A 26132-nucleotide genomic window follows, 5' to 3' on the forward strand; every position below is an offset into this window, starting at 1 on the left:
GTGTCTTGTTGTTTTCGTTTGGAAATAGTTATTTGATCTTGCTTCATGTTAATAATTGTTTTATAGATCTTCTGCTAGAATAGGAGTAATCATTAGACAGTGCTTCTTCAGAAGTGCATGTTTTGTGGCTCTCCTCTCGATCACAGGTGTATCAATGGTTCAGACAATTTGGCAGATCCACCTGTTGTCCTGCTTTTATGGGTATGAGTCAAGATGTTAATAACTTTCTTACACCTGCAAATTCTGGATAACAAAAGCATGTACATTCTAAAATGAAGCTTAATGGGATTTCCCATGTATCTGGAGGCAACTACCATACATACTGTAGCTGCAGTATTGCTCACATTCCAAACTTCTAGCAAACTAATTGGCAACAGTTTTTGCCTGTCCCAATTTATTTAATGAACACTGTTGTATTATTTTAACATTTTTTAAGGGGTACTTTTATCCAAGAGTAGCATGTCATTATATATGGGTAAGTGAACATAATAGTGAAGTACATACAAGAAAAGGAGTAAAGCCGGATACACATTAGATGATGTTCAAACGATACAATGGTCACCCCTATTTCCCTTAAACTCCCAGGTAAACTATATAGTGTGTGCACACTGTGCCTGATTCAGAGACAGACGATCTGAAAGAGCGCAAGCTCTGAATCAGGGCGTTTTTTGGGGGGTTTTTTTGTGCGCCCTCCTGGCCGCTCGCATAGTGTGGGTGACCACCCACAGCTATTGCGAGCGGCCAGGATGATGGTCGTGATGGCCAAGACCATCGGGGCTTGGGACGAGAACCTTGTGGTAGGGTCTCGTGGCCGCAAGCCACAGAGAGCTTCTGGCTCTAATAGAGCCGGAAGCTCTCCCACTGACATCACTGGTGATGTCAGTGGGGCCGCCCACAAACGGCAGGCGTTCGCATGGGAACGCCTCCGTTTCTTAAGCTACCCCCCGCCACGCCTACAAAACGGGACGAGCTGTCGATCAACATCGACAGCCATCCCTTTGTAGTGAGCCACGGAGCGAGAGAATTTCTCTCTCGCTACGGGGCTTGCGCACGCGCAGTGTGGCCGCTGCACGTGCACAGAGCACACCATTGACCCGCTCGCGAGCGGGTCTGAATCGGGCCCATTGTGCAATCTTCCAAATGACCCAACGATATATTGTGCGTCGTTCAATCGACTCATTGTTAATATATATAATGTTAACATATCGCCTGGTTGTCCTGTAGTGTGTACACACTGCATGATTTGCAGAAAATAATTGACGATATCCACAGACTGAGCAGCATGTACGGCAGATCAGAAGATGCCACGGAAGTGCGCATAGTGCGTTCACACTGGACGATTTGAACAATTTGTCGTTCCAATCCGTCGGAAAAAAACAAATCGTTTAAAAATTGTCTAATATGTACGCAGCTTAACTTTTGCATCAATGCATGAGTAAACACATTCTAAGTGTTAATGTGGGTACACACTATATAGATATATCTGCAAATGATGGTTGTTCGTACACACTGAACTACCATCATCTGTGCCTGCACGTAGGTCCCGGCGACCAGGGGGCGTGTCCCGACACCCCTCCTTGCGGCTGCCGCTGTGTGTGTATGGGCGGTCTGCCGACCGCCCGTACACACCTGCCGATGGACAGATATGTCTGCATACATGTCTGTCCATCGGCTACAGCCCAGCCAATGCAATAGGTCTGTGAACGCCAACGTCACCGATATGTCGTGGGTACACACTGCCCGACAGGCAGCAGATACATTGGCCGATCAATTGATCGCCCAATGTATTTGTCAATGTGTACCCAGCTTTAGTATTCATCCACTCTTATTATATCTAGGCAGGCTGCAGCTTAATAAATGAAACAAAATAGAGCAGGAAATATTATTTTATACAGCATGGCCACCATCCCTGAAAAATAGAATGTGATATATTAGAGATTAATTGAAGGATTTATATTGTAGATTAGACGTCTAGTGCAACAGAAAGATAACGTAACACTGTGCATATTACCGCCTTAGTCTAATGCCGATGTCCAGGGACATCCTGGATATCGCATGATTGCCGGTACACACTCCAGCAATTAATGAAGCGCGAAACGATCACTCGTTGTTTTCTTCATTAACATGCATGGCGCCGCATACGATGATATCAGGTTTCATGTACAGCACGTCAAACCTGACAACATCACATGCGACCGTACCAATTTGGCCAAATCAGAACATCACTCTGGTGTGCTTCCAGCTTAACCATGGAGATGTTTGAAATGCCACTCAGTGATGGCTTCATAACGTGCCGCACCTTCTCCTTAACTGGTCCCACCCACTGATCCAGTGTCATTTGTTGATGCCGCCACTTCTTAAGAGTGCAGTAGAGATGCATTCCTTGATGGCACTTGCTGGCCAGTGGACAGTCTGTGGAGAGGGATATCTAAGGCTAGTTTGTCCCTGGTAATAGTTTATAAAGGTGGTTAAGCAAAGCATTGTCCAGGTTTATAAATGCTTAGTAAATGATATTTCATGGGTTTTTTTTTTTTTTTTTACTTTTTAAATAACTATTCTTTAATCTTCATGGTCTCCCCAAAAATGAATGTGACTCAAATTTCCTCTTTCTAAAACATAAGTGTTAGTGAAATTGCAATAACTACTTTTATTTTAGAGGCTGCTGCAAAACATGTTAAAGATTTTAAACAGCTGCAGTTGGAAAAGAAAGTTATTGAGAAGGAATTAAAGAAAATGCAGGTACGACATATCTTAAGTGCTACTTGGATCGCACTGAAGTCTATTTCCATACATAATTTGGATGGTAAATGCAGGCTTTTGTTCATGTTTCATACAGAAAAGACTTGGTGGCTTTGAAGAGGAAAAGAGTAAAAAAGGTACAGTTACTGTTTACCCTGCTGTTTTTTGCTTACTTACTATTTTGTTTTTAATTTCTATTGATTTAATTTCCTGCTTTCATTATAGCAATGAAGAATGCACAGACCCAAGTTGAGATTAAAGAACCTGTTGTGGCATTAGATAAACGTAAGAATTTTCACACAATTATGTCTTGGCTTTTGGTATTTAAATTTTTAAACCAGTTCAAAAACAATGCAACTGCCCTTTCTAGGAATTTTACTCCAAAAAGAAACCAGAAATGGAGCTTCTTTGTTGCCTATTTGACAGAGAGAGAGTGGCCACAAATTAGTTAATTTCTCTTAGCCGAGTACCTCCCAACAAGATCACTGTTTCATTTGCCTACAACTGTGAAGTTGTGTTTTTTGTTTTTTTTATATTGTGAATGAAACAACATTTAGGACAACATAACAGAAAACTTCAGCGTGCATAACTATTCACCCCCCTAAAGTCCTTTGTCGAGCCACCTTTTGCGGCAATTACAGCTGCAAGTCACTTTTGATAAGTCTCTATGAGCTTGCCACATCTTGCCCCTGGGATTTTTGCCCATTCCTCAAGGCAAAACTGCTCCAGCTCCTTCATGTTGGATGGTTTTCGCTTTGAACTGCAATCTCCAAGTCTGACCACAGATTCTCAATTGGATTGAGATCTGGGCTTTGACTCTGCCATTCCAACACATTTAAATGTTTCCCCTTAAACCACTCGAGTGTTGCTTTAGCAGTATGCTTCGGGTCATTGTCCTGCTGGAAGGTGAACCTCCGTCCCAGTCTCAAATCACAGGCAGACTGAAACAGGTTTTTCTCAAGAATATCCCTGTATTTAGCACCATTCATTTTTCCCTCGACTTGAATCAGTTTCCCAGTCGCTGCTGCTGAAAAAAATCCCCACAGCATGATTCTGCCACCACCATGTTTCACTGTGGGGATGGTGTTCTTGGGGATGATGGGATGTGTTGGGTTTGCTCCACACATAGCTTTTTCCTTGGTGGCCGAAAATTTAAATTTTAGTCTCATCTGACCAGAGCACCTTCCACCATACATTAGGGGAGTCGCCCACATGCCTTTTGGCAAACTCAAATCGTGTCTTCTTATTTTTAACACTAAGTAATGGCTTTTTTCTGGCCACTCTTCCATAAAGCCCAGCTATGGAGTGTACGGCTTATTGTGGTCACATGCACAGATACACCAGTCTCTGCTGTGGAACTCTGCAGCTACTTCAGGGTTACCTTTGGTCTCTGTGCTGCCTCTTTGATTAATGCCCTCCTTGCCCGGTCTGTGAGTTTTGGTGGGCGTCCCTCTCTTGGCAGGTTTGTTGTGGTACCATGTTCTTTCCATTTGATGATGATGGATTTGATGGTGTTCTGGGGGATCATCAAAGATTTTGATATTTTTTTTATAACCCAACCCAGAATTCTCAACAACATTGTCCCTGACTTGTTTGGAGAGCTCCTTTGTCTTCATGGTGTGATGCCTCTTGCTTAGTGGTGTTGCAGCCTCTTCAGAAAAGGTGTGTTTATACTGACAGATCATGTGACACTTAACGAGCGTACATACTAGACGATATGCTTCCTGAGTGATATCGTCTAGTGTGTCCCCGGCAGGGTGTGCTCAATGTCGTTTATGACATTGAGCACACATGCTGAACGATATCATTAATGATATCGTTCAGCGCCGGGCTCTCTTCCCCATTCCCCAACATGCAGCAACCTGACGATATCGTCAGGTTGGCCTGCATGTTTGCCTGATGAACGATAATGACAAACGACCCGCGGGAATGCGCAACGTCATTATCGTTCATCGTTTTGGTGTTAAAAATGGACGATAAAGTGGACGACTGGACAATAACTATATCGTTCAGTTGTCCACTTTAATCGCCCAGTGTGTACGCACCATTTGATTTCAGACAGGTGGACTTCATTTCACTAATTATGTGCCTTCTGAAGGTTATTGGTTGCACCAGAACTTTTGAGGGGCTTCATAGCAAAGGGGGTGATTACATATGCACATGCCAATTTTCAGAATTTTATTTATAAAGATTATTTTTTATATATATTTCTCTCATTTCACTTCACCAAATCAGACTATTTTGTGCAGATCCACCACATAAAATTCAGATTACAACCTGTATTTTTATTTTTTTAATGTAACAAAAAAGGTAAAAAGCAAAGGGGCGTGAATACTTTTGCAAGGCCTGGACCCCAAAACGTCGATTAAAGCACCTGTTTTTTTTTTACCCTTAAAAACGAGACTTGGAGTGCTATCTTTTTGTTCTTTGATTACATTGGGGGTGTGCTAGCCCCAGGGAGGCACCCAAGCAAGCTATCAGTGGGTTCCAGCTACCTGCTATATATAATTTTTTTTTTTTTTTCCCAAAGAGTATTTCAGTCAGAGATGACTGAACAGCTGTCCTGTAGAAGGCTCCTGAATGAGCCAAAATATCGACCTACATGAGTTAATTGTTAACTATTGGTGACATTCAATAAAGCTTTTTTTTTTCTTTAGAAAAATAATTATATTATAAAATACAAATTAATCTCTGTGACTAGTTGGTACATGGTGTGCGTGTTTTAAAATGAGTTTAAAATATTCATTATACAAGTATTGAACACATCAACATTTTTCTCAGTAAATATATATGTAATGGGGCTATTGTAATGAAATATTCACCAAATGTCAGCAACGACCCCAGTGATAGCGCTGAGTTACAAAATATGTGGGTCCCAGGGACCCTCCACTTAAAAAAAAAAAAAAAAATGGGGTCCTACATGCTTTAGACCTCCCCACGTCACTACACACCCTTAGAATGCCCATCTGATACCCCCAACAGTATCAGACCTACCCACATGCCCCTTAAATCAGGGCTCGACAAATCCCGGGGGCCATGTCGCCATGGCTACCAGATTTTGCTGCTTGACTACTAGATTTTGCAGTGAGGGAGGAAGCAGATCCTTATCAGCTCCGGCGGAGATTCGTGCTAATAGTATTGCAGTGTTCATATCATGCACAGGAGTGCATGTGCTGAGTGTCGCCTGCGGTGACTGTTGTGCCTCTGTCCGTCCCGGCCTGCACTGACTCCTCTCCATCCTGGCCTGCTCTGATCCCTGCTGTCTGTCCCAGTCTACGCTGATCCTCCTGTACGTCCCAGCTGCCTACTGTCTCCTATCTCCAGCTGCATAGAGCTCTCCGGTAGTAGGTTCTATGCGTGGCCAGGGATTGCGGAGCGGCTTCAGAGGGATAGTGGTGTGACCATGAGGGAAGGGGGATTTTGTTGTACTTTCTGGCACCATTATTTTATGTGAAATGTGGTCCGTTATTACTGGAGGGTGGGGGGTGGAGCAGGGGAGCTGTGCAGAGCAGTGAGGGGGCCTCCGTTTTACTGTATCCATTCAACTGTGACCATTTTGTGGACTAGTATAGTGTGTATAACAGTTGCATAACACACAAAGCTGTGCTCATTCACTCCTGTAATTTTGTCAAGCCCTGCCTTAAATGCATTTTTAATACCTCCATGATCCTACATGTGATATGAGACTGTATGACTGTACACAAACACCATAGTGAATAAGGTATTAGGTAATAAGAGGCATATTCATCAATGAATATGTGCGTTATATCCCAGATAACAGCTGTTTTCAAAGGTGGTACGTATAAGTATGTACAGGGGACCATAGCAGATATTAGAAATTATATCTGCTGCAACCCCCTAGTCTTCATGTTAGTGTTGGCAGGGAGCCTTTGGCGCATGCCCCCGAAAAAGGGGCAGGGTCAGAAAAGGGGACGTGTCCTTGAGATGCGCCCCCTTTTCATCACTGTAAGGGGCATGCCCATCACTCACGGAGATGCTGAGCTGCTCCCAAGCTCTCCCTGCAGTGTGAAATAGATGCCGTTCGATGCCGGGCACAGTGGCTTGCAGCTGGGGACGTCCGTTGTAGCTTTTCGCTGTATATAGTGTCCCTTATTCACGTTACGTCACACAGTAGTGCCCTTTGTTCACGTTACACCTCAGTAGTGCCCCTTACAACACATTATGCCACGCCGTAGTGCCCTTTTACACATTGTTATCCAATAAAAATCAATTCCAGCAGATAGAAACCTCACTCCATATAATTGCAAGTGTGACTCCAGGGTCAAAGGGTAGAATTGATTGCATGCAAAAAGTCCTCAGCAGTATTATCTTGCGGTTATAGTATCAGCAATGTCTGTTACTTGTCAAGCAGCTAGCTTGTCTTCGAAAGCAGTTCAATCTGTCACTGTGGATAGTCCGTGTTAATAGTGCCATGCATTACCGGTATCTGTTCTGTGATGGCGTCTGGAGCCGGGGAACCCCCTCTTGCCGCTGCTGCTGGTAAGCGGCGTCTGAAACCAATGCTGGTAAGCAACGCCTGGAGCTATGGGAAATAGCTCTTGCCGCTGCTAATGGTAAGCGGCGCCTAGAGGCACCCCTGCTGTATGTGGAAGTTCGGGGATAGCACTGTACCCCTTCAAAATAGTGCCGCCGTCATTCAAATCAGGCGCCGGATGCAAACCAATCTGAGCTCGCTGACCTGCAGCTGCTGCTGATTGGCTGCTGGTCTGCAAGCTCCAATTGGCTCGCGACTGGCGCCTATCGGGCTTGTGAGAACTGCTGTGTGCAGTCCTTGTGTCTAGTGTAGCCAGCCAGCCAGCCAGCCAGCCATTTAGAGCTGGTTTTTATTTTTATTTTTTTTCCTCTGCAGGGCGGATGTTGCCAGTCCCCAGAGAGTGCATCCCTGGGGACCCAGGCACTTTTTAAAAGTGAGTCCCCTGTCTCCAATACCGAGTAAAATGTACGCTGTAGCGCGTATTTGTGATCACTGAACCCATGTCATCCACACATGCAAAGAAATCAAACCATAGATGTCCATAAATTAAGTTAATTAGAGATGAGCTAGTTCGGATTTCCGAAATCCAAGCCCCCCTGATCCGAGCCGGGAACCGAGTCAGGCTCAGGTTTTCCCGCATGGCTCGGATCTGAAATCGAGGCAAAACGTCATCATCCCGCTGTCGGTTTCTCACGGGTTTTGGATTCTATAAAGGTCACGTGATCGCCACTATTTTTTTTTTCCAGCTGTGGAGTGTGCAGAGTTGGGTGGGAGCTGGGAGCTCGGTGTGTTTAGAGTGTTATAAAAATAAAAAATAATAAAGTACCGCTAGCTGGCTACTGTGGGCAGGGAGGGAGGGAGCTGTTGCTGACGCTGACCATAGGGGCTGGCTGGCTACTGTTGTCCATATACAAAAAATAGGGGCTGGCTGGCTACTGTTGTCCTTGTCCATATAGGGGCTGATTTGGATGTAATTACCCTCAAATTAAATCTGAAAGTCTGCAGTTAAAGCACATCTTGTTTGTTTCATTTCAAAGCCATTGTGGTGGTGAATAGAGGCCAAAATATGAAAATTCTTGTCAATGTACCAATATTTATGCACCTGCCTGTATACATAGGGGCTGGCTGGCTACTGTTGTCCATATATTGGCTGGCTGTAGTGCTGTGTTGTCAAGAGGCTGCCCTGTCTGCTGCAGGGGTACGCTCATACAAATAATTTTTACAGGGGTTGTACGCTGTCCTTCATCAAATTAATTTTTACAGGGGCTGTCCTGTGGGTTGTATGCCACCCTTCATCAAAGTAAGTTTTACAGAGGTTGTACGCTGACCTTCATCAAACTAATTTTTACAGGGGTAAAAAGTCTTTGCGCAGATTCAGAACTACCTATTTGTTGTATAATTTTTACAGGGGCTGCACTGTGTGTTGTACGCTGCTCTTCATCAAAATAATTTTTACATGGGCTGTCCTATGGCTTCCACGCTGCCCTTCATCAACATAATTTTTACAGGGGCTGTCCTGGACAAAAGTCCATGAAAGATGAAGTTTTGCCGCTTTCTGAGACCTGATTTTTGGCGGGAAAAATCTGAACTTGGTTGGAAAATCCGAGCCTGCACATCCCTAGTCTCTGCTACAGTGGTAACTCTCCTTTAGATAAGAATGAGAGCTATGGCTTCTGCTGGATCGGTGGCTGGAAGAGGAATCATATCTGTGAATGGGAGAATGATCCGATCTGTGACTGTACCGACTTTGGTGAAATGGATAATGTGATGGCGAGTAACTGGGTTGGGCCATCATTGCTGTGCTGGATCCGTGAGGGGTTTCCGACCTATAGAAGTTATTCATCATTGCTTGTCTTTGAAGATTGTCCGGAGAAGAGTAAGATCTCTGATACTTTGAACTTTCACCTCCTGTTCCAAACTATTTCATGAACTCCCCATTGCCATCATGCCTGCGGTCATGTGTTGATGGACTGTTTCCAATAAAAATGCCATTTCCTTGTGGTGAGTAGGCTGCGCTATTTGCTTCTGCGGAGCCATGGCTGCTTCCTGATCTGAACTGAATTTCAGCGGCCTCCCAAAGAGTTTGATTCCATTTGGCTAACTCATTCTACAGGGAACAGGCTCCTCATGTTTGAAATTGACAAAAGCAAACTGTTTCGACTTTCCATCCTTGTCCTTTGGAATTTTAACGTTAATTGCAGGACCATCCTGCAGGAACAGCTCAAACAGGATCTCCTTGGTGGCCCTGGGATCTAAGTTCCCCACAAACCGCGTCCTATCAGCCTCGGCAGCGCCCATCTCTCTCCTGAGTCCCGTCTTGTGTGCCCAGCAGCAGCAGTCGATGGGTGACACGATAAGTCACCGCGCAGCACCTTTTGGAGCCTAGTTTTTTAAACTGCCATCCTGTCTGCCACTGCAGTGCCACTCCTAGATGGGCCACGTGTTTGTGCCACCCACTTGTTTCGCTTAGCATAGTCATCCAGCTACCTCGGTGCAACCTTTTGGCCTAAAAACAATATTGTGAGGTGTTCAGAATAGACTGGAAATGAGTGGAAATGAATGTTATTGAGGTTAATAATAGCGTAGGAACGAAAAAAAAATATTCTGTGATTTTAGCTGTTTTTATGCTTTTTCCCAAAAAAATACAGATCCAAAACACAAAATCCGGAAGGGTGGTTTTGGCAAAACCAATCCAGATCCAAAACCAAAACACGTAAAGTGGCTGGTGCACACCCCTAGTAGTAATGTGCAATGACACGGGGAAAAAGTATTGAACACATTAAGAAAGGGAGGTGCAAAAAGGCATGGAAAGCCAAGACACCAGCTGAAATAGATCAGTAATTAGAAAGCAATACTGCCCCTTGTCAATGCAAATTAATATAAACTGGTTCAGTCCCAACTGATGGCCTATAAAAAGGTGTCTTATTACCAAGGTGTCGCACAAGAAACCTTTCATGATGGGTAAAGCAAAGAGCTCTCAAGACCTTTGCAACCTTATTGTTGCAAAACATACTGATGGCATTGGTTACAGAAGGATTTCTAAACTTCTGAATTTTCCAGTGAGCACCATTGGGACCATAATCCGGAAGTGGAAAGAACATCATTTCACCTTAAACTGGCCACGACCAGATGCTCCTTGCAAGATTTCTGACAGAGGAGTAAAAAGAGTTATCAGAAGAGTTGTCCAAGAGCTAAGAACCACTTGTGGAGAGCTTCAGAAAGACCTGGAATTAGCAGGTACTACAATTGTTTGTTTCAAAGAATACAATACATAATGCACTCAACCGCCATGGCCTGTATGCACGCTCCTCACGCAAGACTCCATTGCTGAAGAAAAAGCATGTTGGAGCTTGTTTAAAGTTTGCTGCACAACATTTCAACAAGCCTGTGAAATACTGGGAGAATATAGGGGGTCATTCAGACCCGCTCGCGAGCAGCAGGATGCTCGCAAGCGGGTCGATGTTCCCCACTGCGCATACGCACGACGGAGGGAGCTCCGTCGTGCGCATGCGCGAGACCCGGCGAGCGACGGGCTCACCATCGCTCCGGGTCTCGCACCAAAGGGGGCGTGCTGTCGATGTTGATTGACAGCACGCCCCCTTTTGAGGGCGTGCCAGGGGCGTGCCTGCCAGACGGAGGCCGTCTCAGCCGGCCCCACTGACATCACTAGTGATGTCAGTGGGACTGAATTTGGCTCTGATAGAGCCAAAATCACTCCAGGGCTTGCGGCAGCGAGACCCTACCGCAGGGTCTCCGTCGCAAGCCCAATGGTAGCGATGGTCAAGACCAACGCGACCATCATCATGGACACTCGCTATAGCTGTGGGTGGTAACCCACAGCTATGCGAGCGTCCATGAGGACGCTCCAAAAAAAGGTAGGAGGGCCCTGATTCAGAGCGAGCGATCTGGTCAGAGCGTTCAGCTCTATAGTCTGGTTAGATGAGACCAAAATGTAACTCTTTGGATGCCATAATACGCACCATGTTTGGAGGGGAAATCGCACTGCACATCACCCTAAAAAAAAAACATACCAACAGTGAAATTTGGAGGTGGGAACATCATGGTGTGTGGCTGTATTTCAGCATACGGTACTAGCATACGACGTATGACTGAAGGAAGGATGAATGGTAAAATGTACCGAGACATTCTTGACAAAAATCTACTGACATCTACCAGGATGCTGAAGATGAAACGAGGGTGGACATTTCAACTAGACCATGATCCCAAACTCACAGCCCAGGACAATATCTCAATTGGTTTCAGAGAGAGAAAATAAACCTACTAGAATGGCCCAGCCACTCACCTGACTTGAATCCAACTGAAAATCTATGGAAATAACTAAAGATCAGAGTTCAAAGCAGAGGCCCACAGAATCTTCAAGATTTGAAGACTGTGTGGAAGAATGGGCCAAAATCGCACCTGAGCAATGCATGCGACTAGTTTCTCCATACAGGAGGCATCTTGAAGCTGTCATTACCAACAATTACTTTTGTACGAAGTATTAAATAAATTTCAGTAAATGTGTTCAATACTTTTTTACTGTGTCATTTCACATTATTTCACATAACTTAATTTATGGACACCTATGGTTTGATTCCTTTGCATGGGTTGTTGCTGACATTTGGTGAAAATGTCATTACAATAGCCCAATTACATAAATATTTACTGAGAAAAATGTTGATGTGTTCAATACTTATTTTACCCGCTGTATACTTTTCAATTATACTGGCGCCACTGGAATCATGGATGTCATCCAATTGTCATTTTGGTTCTCTATTATAGACACCTGTTGTGTAACTGCTAAATCCTACCAGAGGCCTGCGGGGACTTGCAGCTCTTAACAGCCGGGAAAAGTTCACATATATTGCCAAAGAAACCTTCTCATAGGAGAGATTAGGATGTTGTATCATGTAGAACTTAAACTAGGTCTGGAGTGACAGGAGGCCATATAATTTACAAGTACGATACAAGACATATCGCTCTCATATGTGTGTATGTATATATGTATATGTGTGTGTATATATATATATCAGTCAGGTGCATAAATATTGGGACATTAACAGAATCTTCATATTTTGGCCTTTATTCGCCACCACAATGGCTTTGAAATGAAACAAACAAGATGTGCTTTAACTGCAGACTTTCAGATTTAATTTGAGGGTAATTACATCCAAATCAGGTGAACGGTGTAGGAATTACAACGGTTTCTATATGTGCCTCCCACTTTTTAAGGGGCCAAAAGTAATGGGACTATCAACTCAAAAGCTATTTCATGGACAGGTGTGGGCTATTCCCTCGTTATTTCATTATCAATTAAGCAGGTAAAAGGTCTGGAGTTGATTCTAGGTGTGACATTTGCATTTGGAATCAGTTGCTGTCGACTCTCAATATGAGATCCAAAGAGCTGTCAATATCAGTGAAGCAAGCCATCATTTGGCTGAAAAATCAAAACAAACCCATCAGAGAGATAGCAAAAACATTAGGAGTGGCCAAATCAACTGTTTGGAACATTCTTAAAAAGAAAGAACGCACCGGAGAGCTCAGCAACACCAAAAGACCCGGAAGACCATGGAAAACTACTGTGGTGGATGACAGAAGAATTATTTCCCTGGTGAAGAAAAACCCCTTCACAACAGTTGGCCAAATCAAGAACACTCTCCAGGAGGTAGGTGTATATGTGTCAAAGTCAACAATCAAGAGAAGACTTCACAAGAGTGAATATAGAGGGTTCACCACAAGATGTAAACCATTGGTGAGCCACAAAAACAGGAAGACCAGATTAGAGTTTGCCAAACAACATCTAAAAAAGCCATTACAGTTCTGGAACAACATCCTATGGACAGATGAGACAAAGATCAACTTGTACCAGAGTGATGGGAAGAGAAGAGTATGGAGAAGGAAAGGAACTGCTCATGATCCAAAACATACCACCTAATCAGTGAAGCATGGTGGTGGTAGTCTCATGGCGTGGGCATGTATGGCTGCCAATGGAACTGGTTCCCTTGTATTTATTGATGATGTGACTGCTGACAAAAGCAGCAGAATGAATTCTGAAGTGTTTCGGGCAATAATATATGCTCATATTCAGTCAAATGCTTCAGAACTCATTGGACGGCGCTTCACAGTGCAGATGGACAATGATCCGAAGCATACTGCAAAAGCAACCAGAGTTTTTTAAAGGCTAAAAAGTGAAATGTTATGCAATGGCCAAGTCAATCCCCTGACCTGAATCTGATTAAGCATGCATTTCACTTGATGAAGACAAAACTGAAGGGCAAATGCCCCAAAACAAGCAGATACTCAAGACATTTGCAGTAGAGGCCTGGCAGAGCATCACCAGGGATGAAACCCAGCGTCTGGTGATGTCTGTGCGTTCCAGACTTCAGGCTGTAATTGCCTGCAAAGGATTTGCAACAGAGTATTAAAAAGTGAAAGTTAGATTTAGGATTGTTTAGTTTGTCCCATTACTTTTGGCCCCTTAAAAAGTGGGAGGCACATATAGAAACCGTTGTAATTCCTACACCGTTCACCTGATTTGGATGTAATTACCCTCAAATTAAATCTGAAAGTCTGCAGTTAAAGCACATCTTGTGTGTTTCATTTCAAAGCCATTGTGGTGGTGAATAGAGGCCAAACTATGAAAATTCTGTCAATGTCCCAATATTTATGCACCTGACTGTATGTATGTGTATGTGACTGTGTGTGTGTATATCTGTAGATAGATTATATATATATATACACACACACACACACACACACACACACACACACACACACACACACACACACTGTTATAATACAGAAATTTTTTTTTTTTTTTTTTTTTTGTCTTCAGAGAAAATAAAATTCTTGCTGGAAGAACTCTGGGGTTGCTTAGACTCTTCAAAAGAAAAAAACGATCTTGATCACCTGATATTTGGTAAGAAATTAAATATCTTAAGTTATGTGCAAATTGTTCCTGAATTTGGTAAAAATTACTGGAAGAGCATGGTATTACTTATCTGGAATGCTTGTGACTTTCTGTATATGGAGAAATGTGCCTAATATTAAAAAAAAAAAAAAATAAATAAAAAAAAAAGTACAGAACAATACATGCCTGGGTTCTAAACAACATTAAGTACAATATTTTGGGCCTTATTTATCAATGAGTATTATCGTTCATAACGAGTGATAAAACTTGTTGTGAATGATAAATGGTGCTCCAGCCATACAGCACCCAACTGTCATTTTCAAACAGATGACAGTTGAGAGCTGATTGGTTGGAGCACCATTTATCATACACAACAAATTTTATCACTAGTTGTGAATGATAAAACTTGTTGATAAATAAGGCCATTTGTCTTAAGAACAACTATTCTGGTTTGAACACCATCCACAAGATTGTGATGGAAAACCAAATGGCATAACCTGTAATGGTGCGGTCACACTGGGCGATTAAGGTGGACGACTGAACGATAACGTTATCGTTCAGTCGTCCACTTTATCGTCCATTTTTATCACAAAAACGGTGAACGATAACGACGCGCATACCCGCGGGTCGTTCGTCATCATCGTTCATCGGGTTAACATGCAGGCCAACCTGACGATGTCGTCAGGTTGCTGCATGTTGGGGAATGGGGGAAGAGAACCCGGCGCTGAACGATATCGTTAATGATATCGTTGAGCGGGTGTGCTCAATGTCATGAACGACATTGAGCACACCCTGCCGGGGACACAGTAGACGATATCGCTCAGGGAGCATATCGTCTAGTGTGTACGCACCATAAGAGTGTAATTGGTCTAATCAAGGCACTGAGAATAGATAGGACACTTTGTTTATAGTACACTGTAGTACTAAACACCAGTAGCTACCACTGGGCAGCTCTGTGTAGGGCGAGTGGGCACACTATAATATAATATGAAGAGCACAGAATGGGGCAGCTGGAGTCAGTGCAAAAAGAAAGTTAAATGTATTTTTTTTGTATGAAGTTTCATTAATAAACATTGTTCTTGTGTGTCTCTATTAGGTTTTTATAGCGCCAGTGATTTGTGATGTACCAAAACAATAAATAAAATAAGAATCTGTGTATGTCTCGTAGCCTCCCCCCACAACATCGGGGTGTCAGCTCAACCTGACATAAATGAAGTGGTGGTTAGCAACTTCTAATATGATGTGTAGACAGTGAAATCAAGTCAGAGCACCTTAAAGTGCTTAATAGTGTAAATAAATGATGTGCAAAAGGAGCAATGAAGAATCAGTTATTGCTATTTATTATTTTTATGTCTTTTTATCCATGTTTTTATGTCCTATGTTATTATTAAATATGTATTTTTTATTCATACATCCATGGTCTAGATCAATTGTTAGCTAGAGGTTTCTTGTATCTAAACAATTGATCTAGACCATGGATGTATGAATAAAAAATACATATTTAATAATATGTACTGTACTAAGTACAGTACTGGCAGTGGGGGAGTGTGCTGCTTGTTAGTACAGTACTGGCAGTGGGGGAGTGTGCTGCTTGTTAGTACAGTACTGGCAGTGGGGGAGAGTGCTGCTTGTTAGGACAGTACTGGCAGTGGGGGAGTGTGCTGCTTGTTAGTACAGTACTGGCAGTGGGGGAGTGTGCTGCTTGTTAGTACAGTACTGGCAGTGGGGGAGTGTGTTGCTTGTTAGTACAGTACTGGCAGTGGGGGAGAGTGCTGCTGCTTAGTACAGTACTGGCAGTGGGGGAGAGTGCTGCTTGTTAGTACAGTACTGGCAGTGGGGGAGAGTGCTGCTTGTTAGTACAGTACTGGCAGTTGGGGAGTGTGTTGCTTGTTAGTACAGTACTGGCAGTGGGGGAGTGTGTTGCTTGTTGGGACAGTACTGGCAGTGGGGGAGTGTGTTGCTTGTTGGGACAGTACTGGCAGTGGGGGAGTGTGCTGCTTGTTAGGACAGTACTGGCAGTGGGGGAGTGTGCTGCTTGTTAGGACAGTACTGGCAGTGGGGGAGTGTGCTGCTTGTTAGTACAGTACTGGCAGTGGGGGAGAGTGCTGCTTGTTAGTACAGTACTGGCAGTTGGGGAGTGTGTTGCTTGTTGGGACAGTACTGGCAGTGGGGGAGTGTTGCTTGTTAGTACAGTACTGGCAGTGGGGGAGAGTGCTGCTTGTTAGTACAGTACTGGCAGTGGGGGAGTGTGTTGCTTGTTAGTACAGTACTGGCAGTGGGGGATTGTGAGTTTTCCTTCAAATTGTCATTCAGAACTTCAGATTTCCTCATAGATTTCTTCTCGTGTCTCTTAAAGTAGCATCTTAATAGACTGGCAGTGGGGGAAGTGTGCTGCTTGTTAGTACAGTACTGGCAGTGGGGGAGTGTGTTGCTTGTTGGGACAGTACTGGCAGTGGGGGAGAGTGCTGCTTGTTAGTACAGTACTGGCAGTGGGGTAGTGTGTTGCTTGTTAGTACAGTACTGGCAGTGGGGTAGTGTGCTGCTTGTTAGTACAGTACTGGCAGTGGGGGAGTGTGCTGCTTGTTAGTACAGTACTGGCAGTGGGGGAGTGTGCTGCTTGTTAGTACAGTATTGGCAGTGGGGGAGTGTGTTGCTTGTTAGCAGCACACTCCCCCACTGCCAGTACTGTACTAACAAGCAGCACACTCCCCCACTGCCAGTACTGTACTTAGGAGCACACTCCCCCACTGCCAGTACTGTACTAAGTACAGTACTGGCAGTGGGGGAGTGTGCTGCTTGTTAGGACAGTACTGGCAGTGGGGGAGTGTGCTGCTTGTTAGTACAGTACTGGCAGTGGGGGAGAGTGCTGCTTGTTAGTACAGTACTGGCAGTTGGGGAGTGTGTTGCTTGTTAGTACAGTACTGGCAGTGGGGGAGTGTGTTGCTTGTTGGGACAGTACTGGCAGTGGGGGAGTGTTGCTTGTTAGTACAGTACTGGCAGTGGGGGAGAGTGCTGCTTGTTAGTACAGTACTGGCAGTGGGGGAGTGTGTTGCTTGTTGGGACAGTACTGGCAGTGGGGGAGAGTGCTGCTTGTTAGTACAGTACTGGCAGTGGGGGAGTGTGTTGCTTGTTAGTACAGTACTGGCAGTGGGGGAGAGTGCTGCTTGTTAGTACAGTACTGGCAGTGGGGGAGTGAGTTGCTTGTTAGTACAGTACTGGCAGTGGGGGATTGTGAGTTTTCCTTCAAATTGTCATTCAGAACTTCAGATTTCTACATAGATTTCCTCTCGTGTCTCTTAAAAACAGATAGATAGATATATCTATCTATTATATATAGATAGATAGATAGATAGATAGATAGATAGATATCTATTATATAATTTTTTTTTTTTTCTTTAATTTATTTAGATGGACAACTCCGGACACTTACAGAAGTGAAAGCCAGCAAAAGTAAGTCGCTTGGTAGTCTTCGTGTATTGGAAACCTTTGTCTATTGTACTCTATGTGGAGCCCACACTTGCAACGTCCAAAGTAAAAACACAACATATATAGGTATCATTGACTAGTCTTAACTTTGGCATTGGCCTCGTTCATTTAAATCATTCATTATTCATTCATTCTGTAAATTTTCACCTGTTGATAAAACGTAAACTGAACAAACATTAGGGGAAATTCAATTAGCACAGTGGGGATGTAGCTCCCTGGTTAAGAGCTCGCAGCTATTCAGTTGACTGCATCATACCCTGCATTTAACCCAGAATGTGCAATTTAGAGCGACTACTGCCAAGTAAATTATCTCCTGGGTGCGATTCATTTACAGCATTCGGTAACCTCGCTACTAGCCCCGGGGCACAACTCAATGCAGATTTCTGCTGGCATCATCAGGAGGCTGCCAGCTGAAATCTACATTAAGGGACAGTCACGTGCTTACAGTACCACGGGAGTAATTGAAGAGCTCCTGGCACTTAAGCCGGGAGCTACATCCCAACAATGCTAATTGAATCGCCCTCTGTGAGTGAAACTAAGATGGTGTAGGGACGATCTATGTGACAATATGCATGTTTTATTCACATAGGCAAATATGAAGAGTATCAAGCACATGCAAACATACAAAAGTGTCTTTTGGTTACGCAATTCATGTTGAGTATTTAAATAATGAGGGTTTTACTCGCAGTGCCAAATTGTGACAAGGTCAGGTTGCTGCCGGACTTCTAATGTGTTTCCTGGTGGTATAACAGGCAGATGAATGTCAAGTATCTGTCGAACTGCATCAAAACAGACAATAAAATTGTAAATGTGTCTTTAGTTAGAGAATATGTAGAATCTTCTTAACCTTTTGTGTGTTAAATAAGCTTAACAGTGGGCTCTATTCTCTTGTGTTCATATCTTGCATCAGAATAGATATAGATATGATATAATCATACAAGTTTAGTCTGACCTGAGCAGTTAACCCATGGATAAAATTTTTTATCAAATTACATTTGTATTTTGAGTGACATAGTGGTTAGCATTGAGACTTACAATATTGAGGCCATGTGTTCTATCATAACTTGGGTGCTATCTGTGTGGTGTGTGATTATCTTCCATGTGCTGGGATTTCCTACTACAGTTCATTTATTAGGTTGTTAATATTAGTGTTTTTGATTGGTACAAAATTTAGACCTTAGCGCAGTGATTTTCAACCTTTTTCAACTTGCGGCACACTGAATAAGATTTTAAAATTGCCAAGTAACACCATCGGTCCACCACTGAGAAAAACAAGTACATTGGTCACAACGGGGAAAAAAAAACACATACATTGGCCCATGCAGAAGAAAACAATCACATTGGCCTCCACAGTAAACAAAATAATACACACTGGACCTCGCATAAAAAAACACAATCGCCCTGGCACCCACAGAAAGCAAAATAACACATTTGGTCCCTACCTGTCCATAGCAAGGAAAGGAGATCCCTGTCACTCAGCCGCGGAAGTGGGTGCAGCCTGTCACACTTACTCCTCAGCAGTGAGCACTGTGGGGCGGGACGGTGACGTGACGTGTGTGACCTAGAATTTCACACCGCCGCGTCTCCATGGGTCACAGCCCGAGCAGTGGCTGAGCCAAGCACTGCCTGAGCCCAAAGCTAAGAGTTTCACTGCGGGCATCTCCGGTGGCACACTTGGGAACCGCTCGCAGCACACTGGTTGAAAAATGCTGCTTTAATGGGTCAATCCTATTTTGTGTGAGCAGGAGCCAGTTGCCATTGCTACGGTGTAGACTGCCGTCAACTCGCTCCCCTCATGGCCTGATCTCGCAACTGGACTTGCAGATTTTTTATGTGAAGTCCTATGAGGTTGCGAAGAAATGTCAGTGTGTCCGGAGGTACCATAAGTGCAGCATATAGTCACACATGCGTTGCGAGGGCAAACACGGATAATAGGATCAGTACCTTAGCTTCACTAAGGCAGGGACTGATGAAACGGCTATATAAACAAACTTAATAAAAATTTAAGCTTTATTATTTGCTTTAAGCAAAACTTTACATTTTTGTTTAATCATAGAAATACATGTGAGAAAAGAGAGAAAAACCAAACCTCCTTGCCATAGCAGCCCTGAAATAAGTCTCTCAAAGCTGGCTTCAGTACAAGCATCGTATGAGCCAAGAAAGTGTACGAAATCAAAGTGGAAGCCTACTTCTGAGGTAGCTACAGCAGGGTGCAATGGAGACAGTGCCTTTTACGAGGAGACAACTACAGACTTATTTATACCCAAGGATCTGAGTGACAGCAACTCTGTGAATTCCGATCTTGAAAATGAAATGGAAGAAGTTCAGCAAGTAATGAATTGGGCAACGCCTCTCCCACGTCTTTTATCTCCTTTAGAATTGTCACCATTGACTGCAGAGGTAGGTCTGAAACCTTAACGATCATCGTATTGATAACTGATCTGTGAACGGATATCAAAGTTATGGAGCCTAATCTCAGTTACACGTAACTAGTCTCCTTCGCATATAGGGCCTGATTCAGAGACTGACACAGAGGTGGTTACACACACAATGGAGTGATTGTTTGCCATTGCAAATGCGTATAAGCCACACTGCGCATGCGCAGCAGTCACAGACGAGTGAGTGACAGGTTATCAGCGTATGGGGGTGGAGACGGGGGGTGGTATGAGAAACACTGGCGTGTCTGTCCATGTAAACGCCGTTACATGGGCATGCATTAATTAGCCACTACGAGTGCATACGCAGCTCTGTGTGTTTAAAGAGCGCCCAAGGCTGCGGCAGGTTAGACCTGCCGCAAGGCCAGGATGGCCACCAATGTGCGGTAATGTTAACCGATATTTACATTGGTATGCGTCGCTCGCACGTAAGAAGGCAGCAGTGGTCATCCTTATGTTTGGGTGATCTTCGCAGACATTAGCATATTTTCGCTGCTGCGTTGCGTGCGAAATAGCAGCTGCGATCGCATTAGCATCCATCTCTGAATCAGGCCCATAGAGCTCAACAATAATGGACAACACATTTAGAATAAGTAAACATTTCAGTTTTATGGCTATCTAATGAAGATTAACTGTATTCCCTTAAGAAGGGGCTATACTTGTACTGATGCTGAGTCTGTTTGGTTGTAATTCTATATATTCTTTTCTCTGATAATGTGACATCCTTAGAAAGATGTTAAACAGATCTTTTGACCTTGCTATTTTTCTGTATTCCAGCATGTGTTTGGAGAATTCACAGACTCTAGTGATGCTGAGAGCTGCGATGGCGCAAGTGAAATTGTGGCAAACAGTACAATTGACTCTGCAACCATAGATAATAACTTACTTTCTGTTCAAGACCAGGCCAAATCTTTTTCACATGTACAAACAGGATATGTTCTTGAGAAGGCCACTAAACAATACATTGACATAAATGAAGAAAGTAACACTGCAGTAGCTACAGAGGACTTTACAACATGTCATATCACAACATGTTCTACTTCTAATGATGACGCTGCCACAGCTACACAATTGGTAACAAACAGGCAAGACATAGATTCAACTACATTGCAGACTGAATTAAGTTGTGGCCATATTGCAAATACATTGCCTGCATTTAAAGAGGTGATGACTGAACACACCGGTATGGATCATAAATGCACATCAAATGATCCTGGTAACAGAAAAGACATCTCTGAGGAACATTCTTTAGTTCAGGCAAACTTTGATATATATCCAGGAACTTTAGATGACCTGAATGAGTCAAAGTTAGAAAAACCTGATATTCCTGAAGAATCCACAACTGAAATAAACCCTGTAGATAACTTTAAACCTGGAGACTTTGCAAACAAGTTGGAAAATCAGAAAATGTGGACTTCCGAAGATGGCTTCAGTTCTACATCTCCTTTGTCTGTTATTTGTAATCCATCAGTAAATTTGATCAAGCAAGATGGCCCAATCAACTTAGCTGTAGATAGTAATAACTGCCCTACATTTGTATCTAATGACCATGAATCTATTGGATGTTTATTTGATCATTCCAGAGCTGAAAACCTCATTGTTCATAACCGTTTCACAGCAAATGAGGACATCTTAGCTTCCATGGAGAAGTCCAGTGTTACTGTTCCATACTGTGACCAGGAAAGCTCATCATGTATAAACTCTGAAAAATGTTCAAGTGAAAATTATAGTCAATTAAATATTGTTAATGTTGAGCAAAATGTGACGGGTGACGCAAGTCAGTCTCATTTTGAAGATAAAATTTGTGCAGACTTCAAACAGTTGGAACATTGTACTAAAACTGTTAATTCTGAGAATGTTGTTAGTGGTTCACCTATGGACACTGATGAAGTTGTAGAGCAGTTAGGCAGCTTGCCTGTTTTGCATTTCACAAAACACACTGAGATGTCTGAGCAAAATATTTCCAACACTGACAATAATTACCCAGGATCCATTTTGAAGCCACAAGAACAAATCCAATCAAAGATGCTATCAGGGCAGGAAGCACATATGCTTTATAATAATTTCCCAGTGGTTTGTGATACAAATGGTATCGATGTAAAGGAGTTTACGTCAACTTTAGTTAATCAGCAATTTGAACATCATTTAGAGAATCCAAATCAGAATGTTAATGAAGTAAATGTAAATCGTTTGGATAAACAAAATATTCTGTCTCCATCTTTGAACAACAAAGATAGCGTTTACTTTTTATCAGAAGAATTGGCATGTGGAAGAAAGAAAGATGATGATATGGAAAAAGACTTATCCCAAAATGAGAAACCATTGGTAACCAAATGTAACACAAAAATGTGCCTTGACATTAAATTATATGAAATGGGCAATGCATCTAACTCCTGCTCTGCAGACGAACAGAATGAAAGGACTTCACCAAAGACTTTAGAACTGTCTTCTGGGGTTTCAAGTTCCACTAAACTCTCGTCTACTTCTCTAGTGGACCAGAAAACGGCTGCAACAGAGGCACAGTCCGTGTCGGCAGGCACTTCTGATGTAAATGGTGGTTACTCTCTGTTTTGTACTGATGATCCATTATGTTCATCCGTGAATGACAAATGCAGCTCAGATATGCCTACATCTAAGGCTGAAGGTATATTTGATTGTTTAGAGAAACCTTTTTGCCATGACATCAGTATGTCAGTTGTTGCCAATAACATTAAATTACCAATGGATAAGGACAAACAAGGTGACAACATAAGTAAAGTAGAACACAACCATGCGGAGAATGATGACACATCACATTATCTAAATAAAAGAATAGCCAGCTCTGAGGAACCTTCATTAGTACAGTCAAGCCTAGATTTGTCTCCAGAAAATGAGATTGAAAAAAATTATTTTACTGAAGTAAGCACAACTGAAATCAGAAATTTGTCTAACGCTCAAGAAGTAGATCCATATAAAGACTTCGGCATTCAGCTGAATTCTGATGATTTAAAAGAGAAAAGTGCTGTCCGGTCTTTACTTTCAAATACAAACCTTATTCCTTCAAAAGAGAAGCAATCTATAGTAATAACTGACATCACTTCGGAAGAATTGCAACATGATCATTTACACTCAGATTCAAGTAGCAGCTTAAAAAAATTAACTAAAGAAACAACTGACCTGTATGATGCTTCTTTAGATAGTAGCGAAGCAGAAGATGATTGTCTAATGCGTAAAGTCAGCTATTCACGGACAGCCTTAAACAATCCAGCTAGAACTCAATCTTGCAAAACTATTTCCAATGATAGTAAAAAGTGTAGTGATAATGGACACTTCAGAATAGGTGATACACATGTTGCTCCCTTGGTCCATGATGAATGTGAAGGACAAGTTCCTACAAAGCTTGTTCCTCAAAATTATTTAAATTCTTTTAAAATGGAAAAAGACAGCTCAGTAGTTCAACTGAAAGGGAATGTACAGAGACTAACTGTAGCTCCAAAGAATGACCCATCTACTGAAGTAAATCCTACAGAGTGTTACCCCGATGACCGTAAACAGGAAGTATCTCCTCCACTTGTTTCTGCTTACATTCAATCTGACATTAATGACACGGAAACAAGTATTAGCAATAGTGTTGGAAAAGAATGCAGAAGAATAGTTCCTGGTAAAAATCTCATATGGAATTTTAGTAGGCCTGATGATTTCTTTGACCACAGAGCAATATCTATGACCAAAGGACATAAAGCAAATACAGAAAGGTTATGTGCTGGCTCAGAAGTTTTGCGTGGTAAAGGAATTGTAAATACAGGGAAAACAGAAATTCTTCATACAAATATGCCAAAAAAGTCCAACCATAGTGGGTTTGATTTTCAAACTGTTAGGAAAGAAAACCATCCACATTTACTTTCTCGCAGAGGAACCATACTACAGAATACACAGTTGGGACAAACTGTGTTAGCTAATGCTGACACATCCACCAACACAGACGTTTCACCAGAAACTATTAATACAGTAAGGTCAGAAATGGGTCCACCATTGCCACCTCTACTGGGTCCTTTGTTGGCAACTCCTCCCAGAAGTCTGCGTCCTTTGTCACCTGTGATGTCGTCTTCAAGTCGTTCATCATTACCATCTCCTCTTGATGACTTAATTTCTCCTTTGCCAGGAACTCCATTTCCACCATTAATGTCACCATTATGTGATGGTCGCAAACGAAAATCGCCAGTATTTACTACGCCTTCTCCTGTTGAGAAGGCAAACCAAAGGATTTTGTCTTCCCCTTTGCAGTTCTGTTCTGCAACCCCAAAGCATGCCGTTCCTGTACCTGGAAGATTACCTCTTTCTGCTACTGGAACATCTACACCTAATGTTCAAGAAAATTCTGTCAAAATTCTAGACACAATGTATCCAGAATTGTCTGCACGGGCCAGGACTTTGAACATCTTAAAGGGCAATGTTCAGCTAAATCGGAGTTTGCCAGGAGAGTGCAAAACTGTACCTGTGAGCCAAATAACTGGCTTTAAAGCTATTACATCAACCTCAACAGCATTTATAAAAACAGGGAGCAACTCCAAAGCAAACCACTGTATAGACGAACTAGGCTCTTGTGACAGTCAACAGCCAACTAGCAACTGTGCCTCAGTAAATAAGAGGGCAACCAATTCTTTCCCAATGCCAAAAAGTGCCAAAAGACTCCGTTTAGACAGCGAATCCCCATTTGCAGAAAACATCAAAGACAGTTTCACAACACCTGCAAAAAAGAACTCTGAAGCAGGGAAATTGGATGAGTCTTGTCAAAACATTATTTATTGTGAGTTGTGTCCAGATGTAATGAAAGATGGCAATGTTGATGAGGAAATTATAACAAATGCTCTTAGAAGAGTAGAGGACTTGTGTTTTGATCTTCTGCCAGTAATTCGTAGCCATGTTCATGTAGGAACCATTCCCAAAGTTCCAGTCATGAGAAATGAGGAAAAGGAAGTGATTTATGAATTCAGCAGCTCCAAAAAAGTAAGTCTGTTGCTGTGCAGCAAATGTTACTGTTTCACTGCCCTTTCCTTAAAGGGAAAAAACAAGTTGTAATTTATATATGCTGGTAGTTGCATGATTGTGATTACCCAAGTGCATAATAATCCTCATTCAAGTAACCAGACACAGGATGAACCAAAACACTATTACAACTTTTGCAGTCAGGCATTCTTGTGGAGTTTTTTTATTTTTTTTATTTTTGCTCAAACCTATTTGCTCACAGAACTTTACCCACATTACCTTTTTCTTAGTTAAAAATACAGATAAAGTTCTAGGTGGTACAAACGACACATTTAGATCACTAAGAGATGTTCAGTTCCTGAAGCAGTCCGTCACCACAGAATAGGCAGTTCACTTTCTTGTCTTCATTATATACCAGTCACTACTTTTGATTAGTCATTTCCAGGAAAAGCTTGGAAAGGTGGCGTATGGGTGGTCGGGTGAAAAGCCATCGATTACACCACTGTTATTAAATGTCCTCTTTTAAACATGGGCCTTCTGATCAAATAAAAATGGGGGGGGGGGGGGTTTACAGTAAATGTTGAAGCTCCTTGATTAACTGAGCACTTGTTTGCTAAATAATTCTTTAATATTTATGCTTTAGTACACAAACATTATTTTGCTGCTTTTAAACCTAGATCTGGAAAATCCATAGAGCCTATCCTCCTAGGACGTTATGTCCTGCATGGATTGGAACATTTTTCCTTCTCCAGTGCCCGTGTATCATGCAGTTCCCAAAGGAAAGGTTGTGCGTGCACAGCTCCGACTGCAACGCTAGCATCTGATTGATGCCACAAACTGCTGTGCATATTGCTTTGCATTTCAGAGCAACAAACTTTTATTATAAGGGAACTGATCATAATCTGGGTGCACTCTTATCAAACTGGTCTATGCTCCACAGTGGCATTGAAGTAATTAGAGGGGAACTGAAATGGATATATGATGTACTGGATGACAGCGTTATGAAGGGGGCTTATTAATAATGCACAATGGGGTTTTGATGATGGGTAACCGGTTTTTTGGAAAACCACTATAATTGAAAAGTCCTGTTTTTATTAGAATA

At 42.6% G+C, this 26132-nt stretch overlaps 1 protein-coding gene across 1 annotated transcript in view; it reads left to right on the forward strand.

Annotated features, from left to right (window-relative positions):
- The window catches only part of ICE1 (interactor of little elongation complex ELL subunit 1), a 125154-nt gene that overhangs the window by 25897 nt on the left and 73125 nt on the right, over positions 1-26132 (forward strand). Inside the window, exons 6-12 of the mRNA XM_088442295.1 lie at positions 2657-2739; positions 2837-2876; positions 2965-3024; positions 14070-14153; positions 17553-17594; positions 19687-20030; positions 20843-25051. Coding sequence (XP_088298421.1) covers positions 2657-2739; positions 2837-2876; positions 2965-3024; positions 14070-14153; positions 17553-17594; positions 19687-20030; positions 20843-25051 — 4862 coding nt within the window. The remainder of the gene's footprint in view (positions 1-2656; positions 2740-2836; positions 2877-2964; positions 3025-14069; positions 14154-17552; positions 17595-19686; positions 20031-20842; positions 25052-26132) is intronic.

This window comes from Taudactylus pleione, unplaced genomic scaffold (assembly GCF_031769625.1).
Source record: "Taudactylus pleione unplaced genomic scaffold, aTauple2 ptg000309l, whole genome shotgun sequence".
NCBI classification, from domain to species: domain Eukaryota; kingdom Metazoa; phylum Chordata; class Amphibia; order Anura; family Myobatrachidae; genus Taudactylus; species Taudactylus pleione.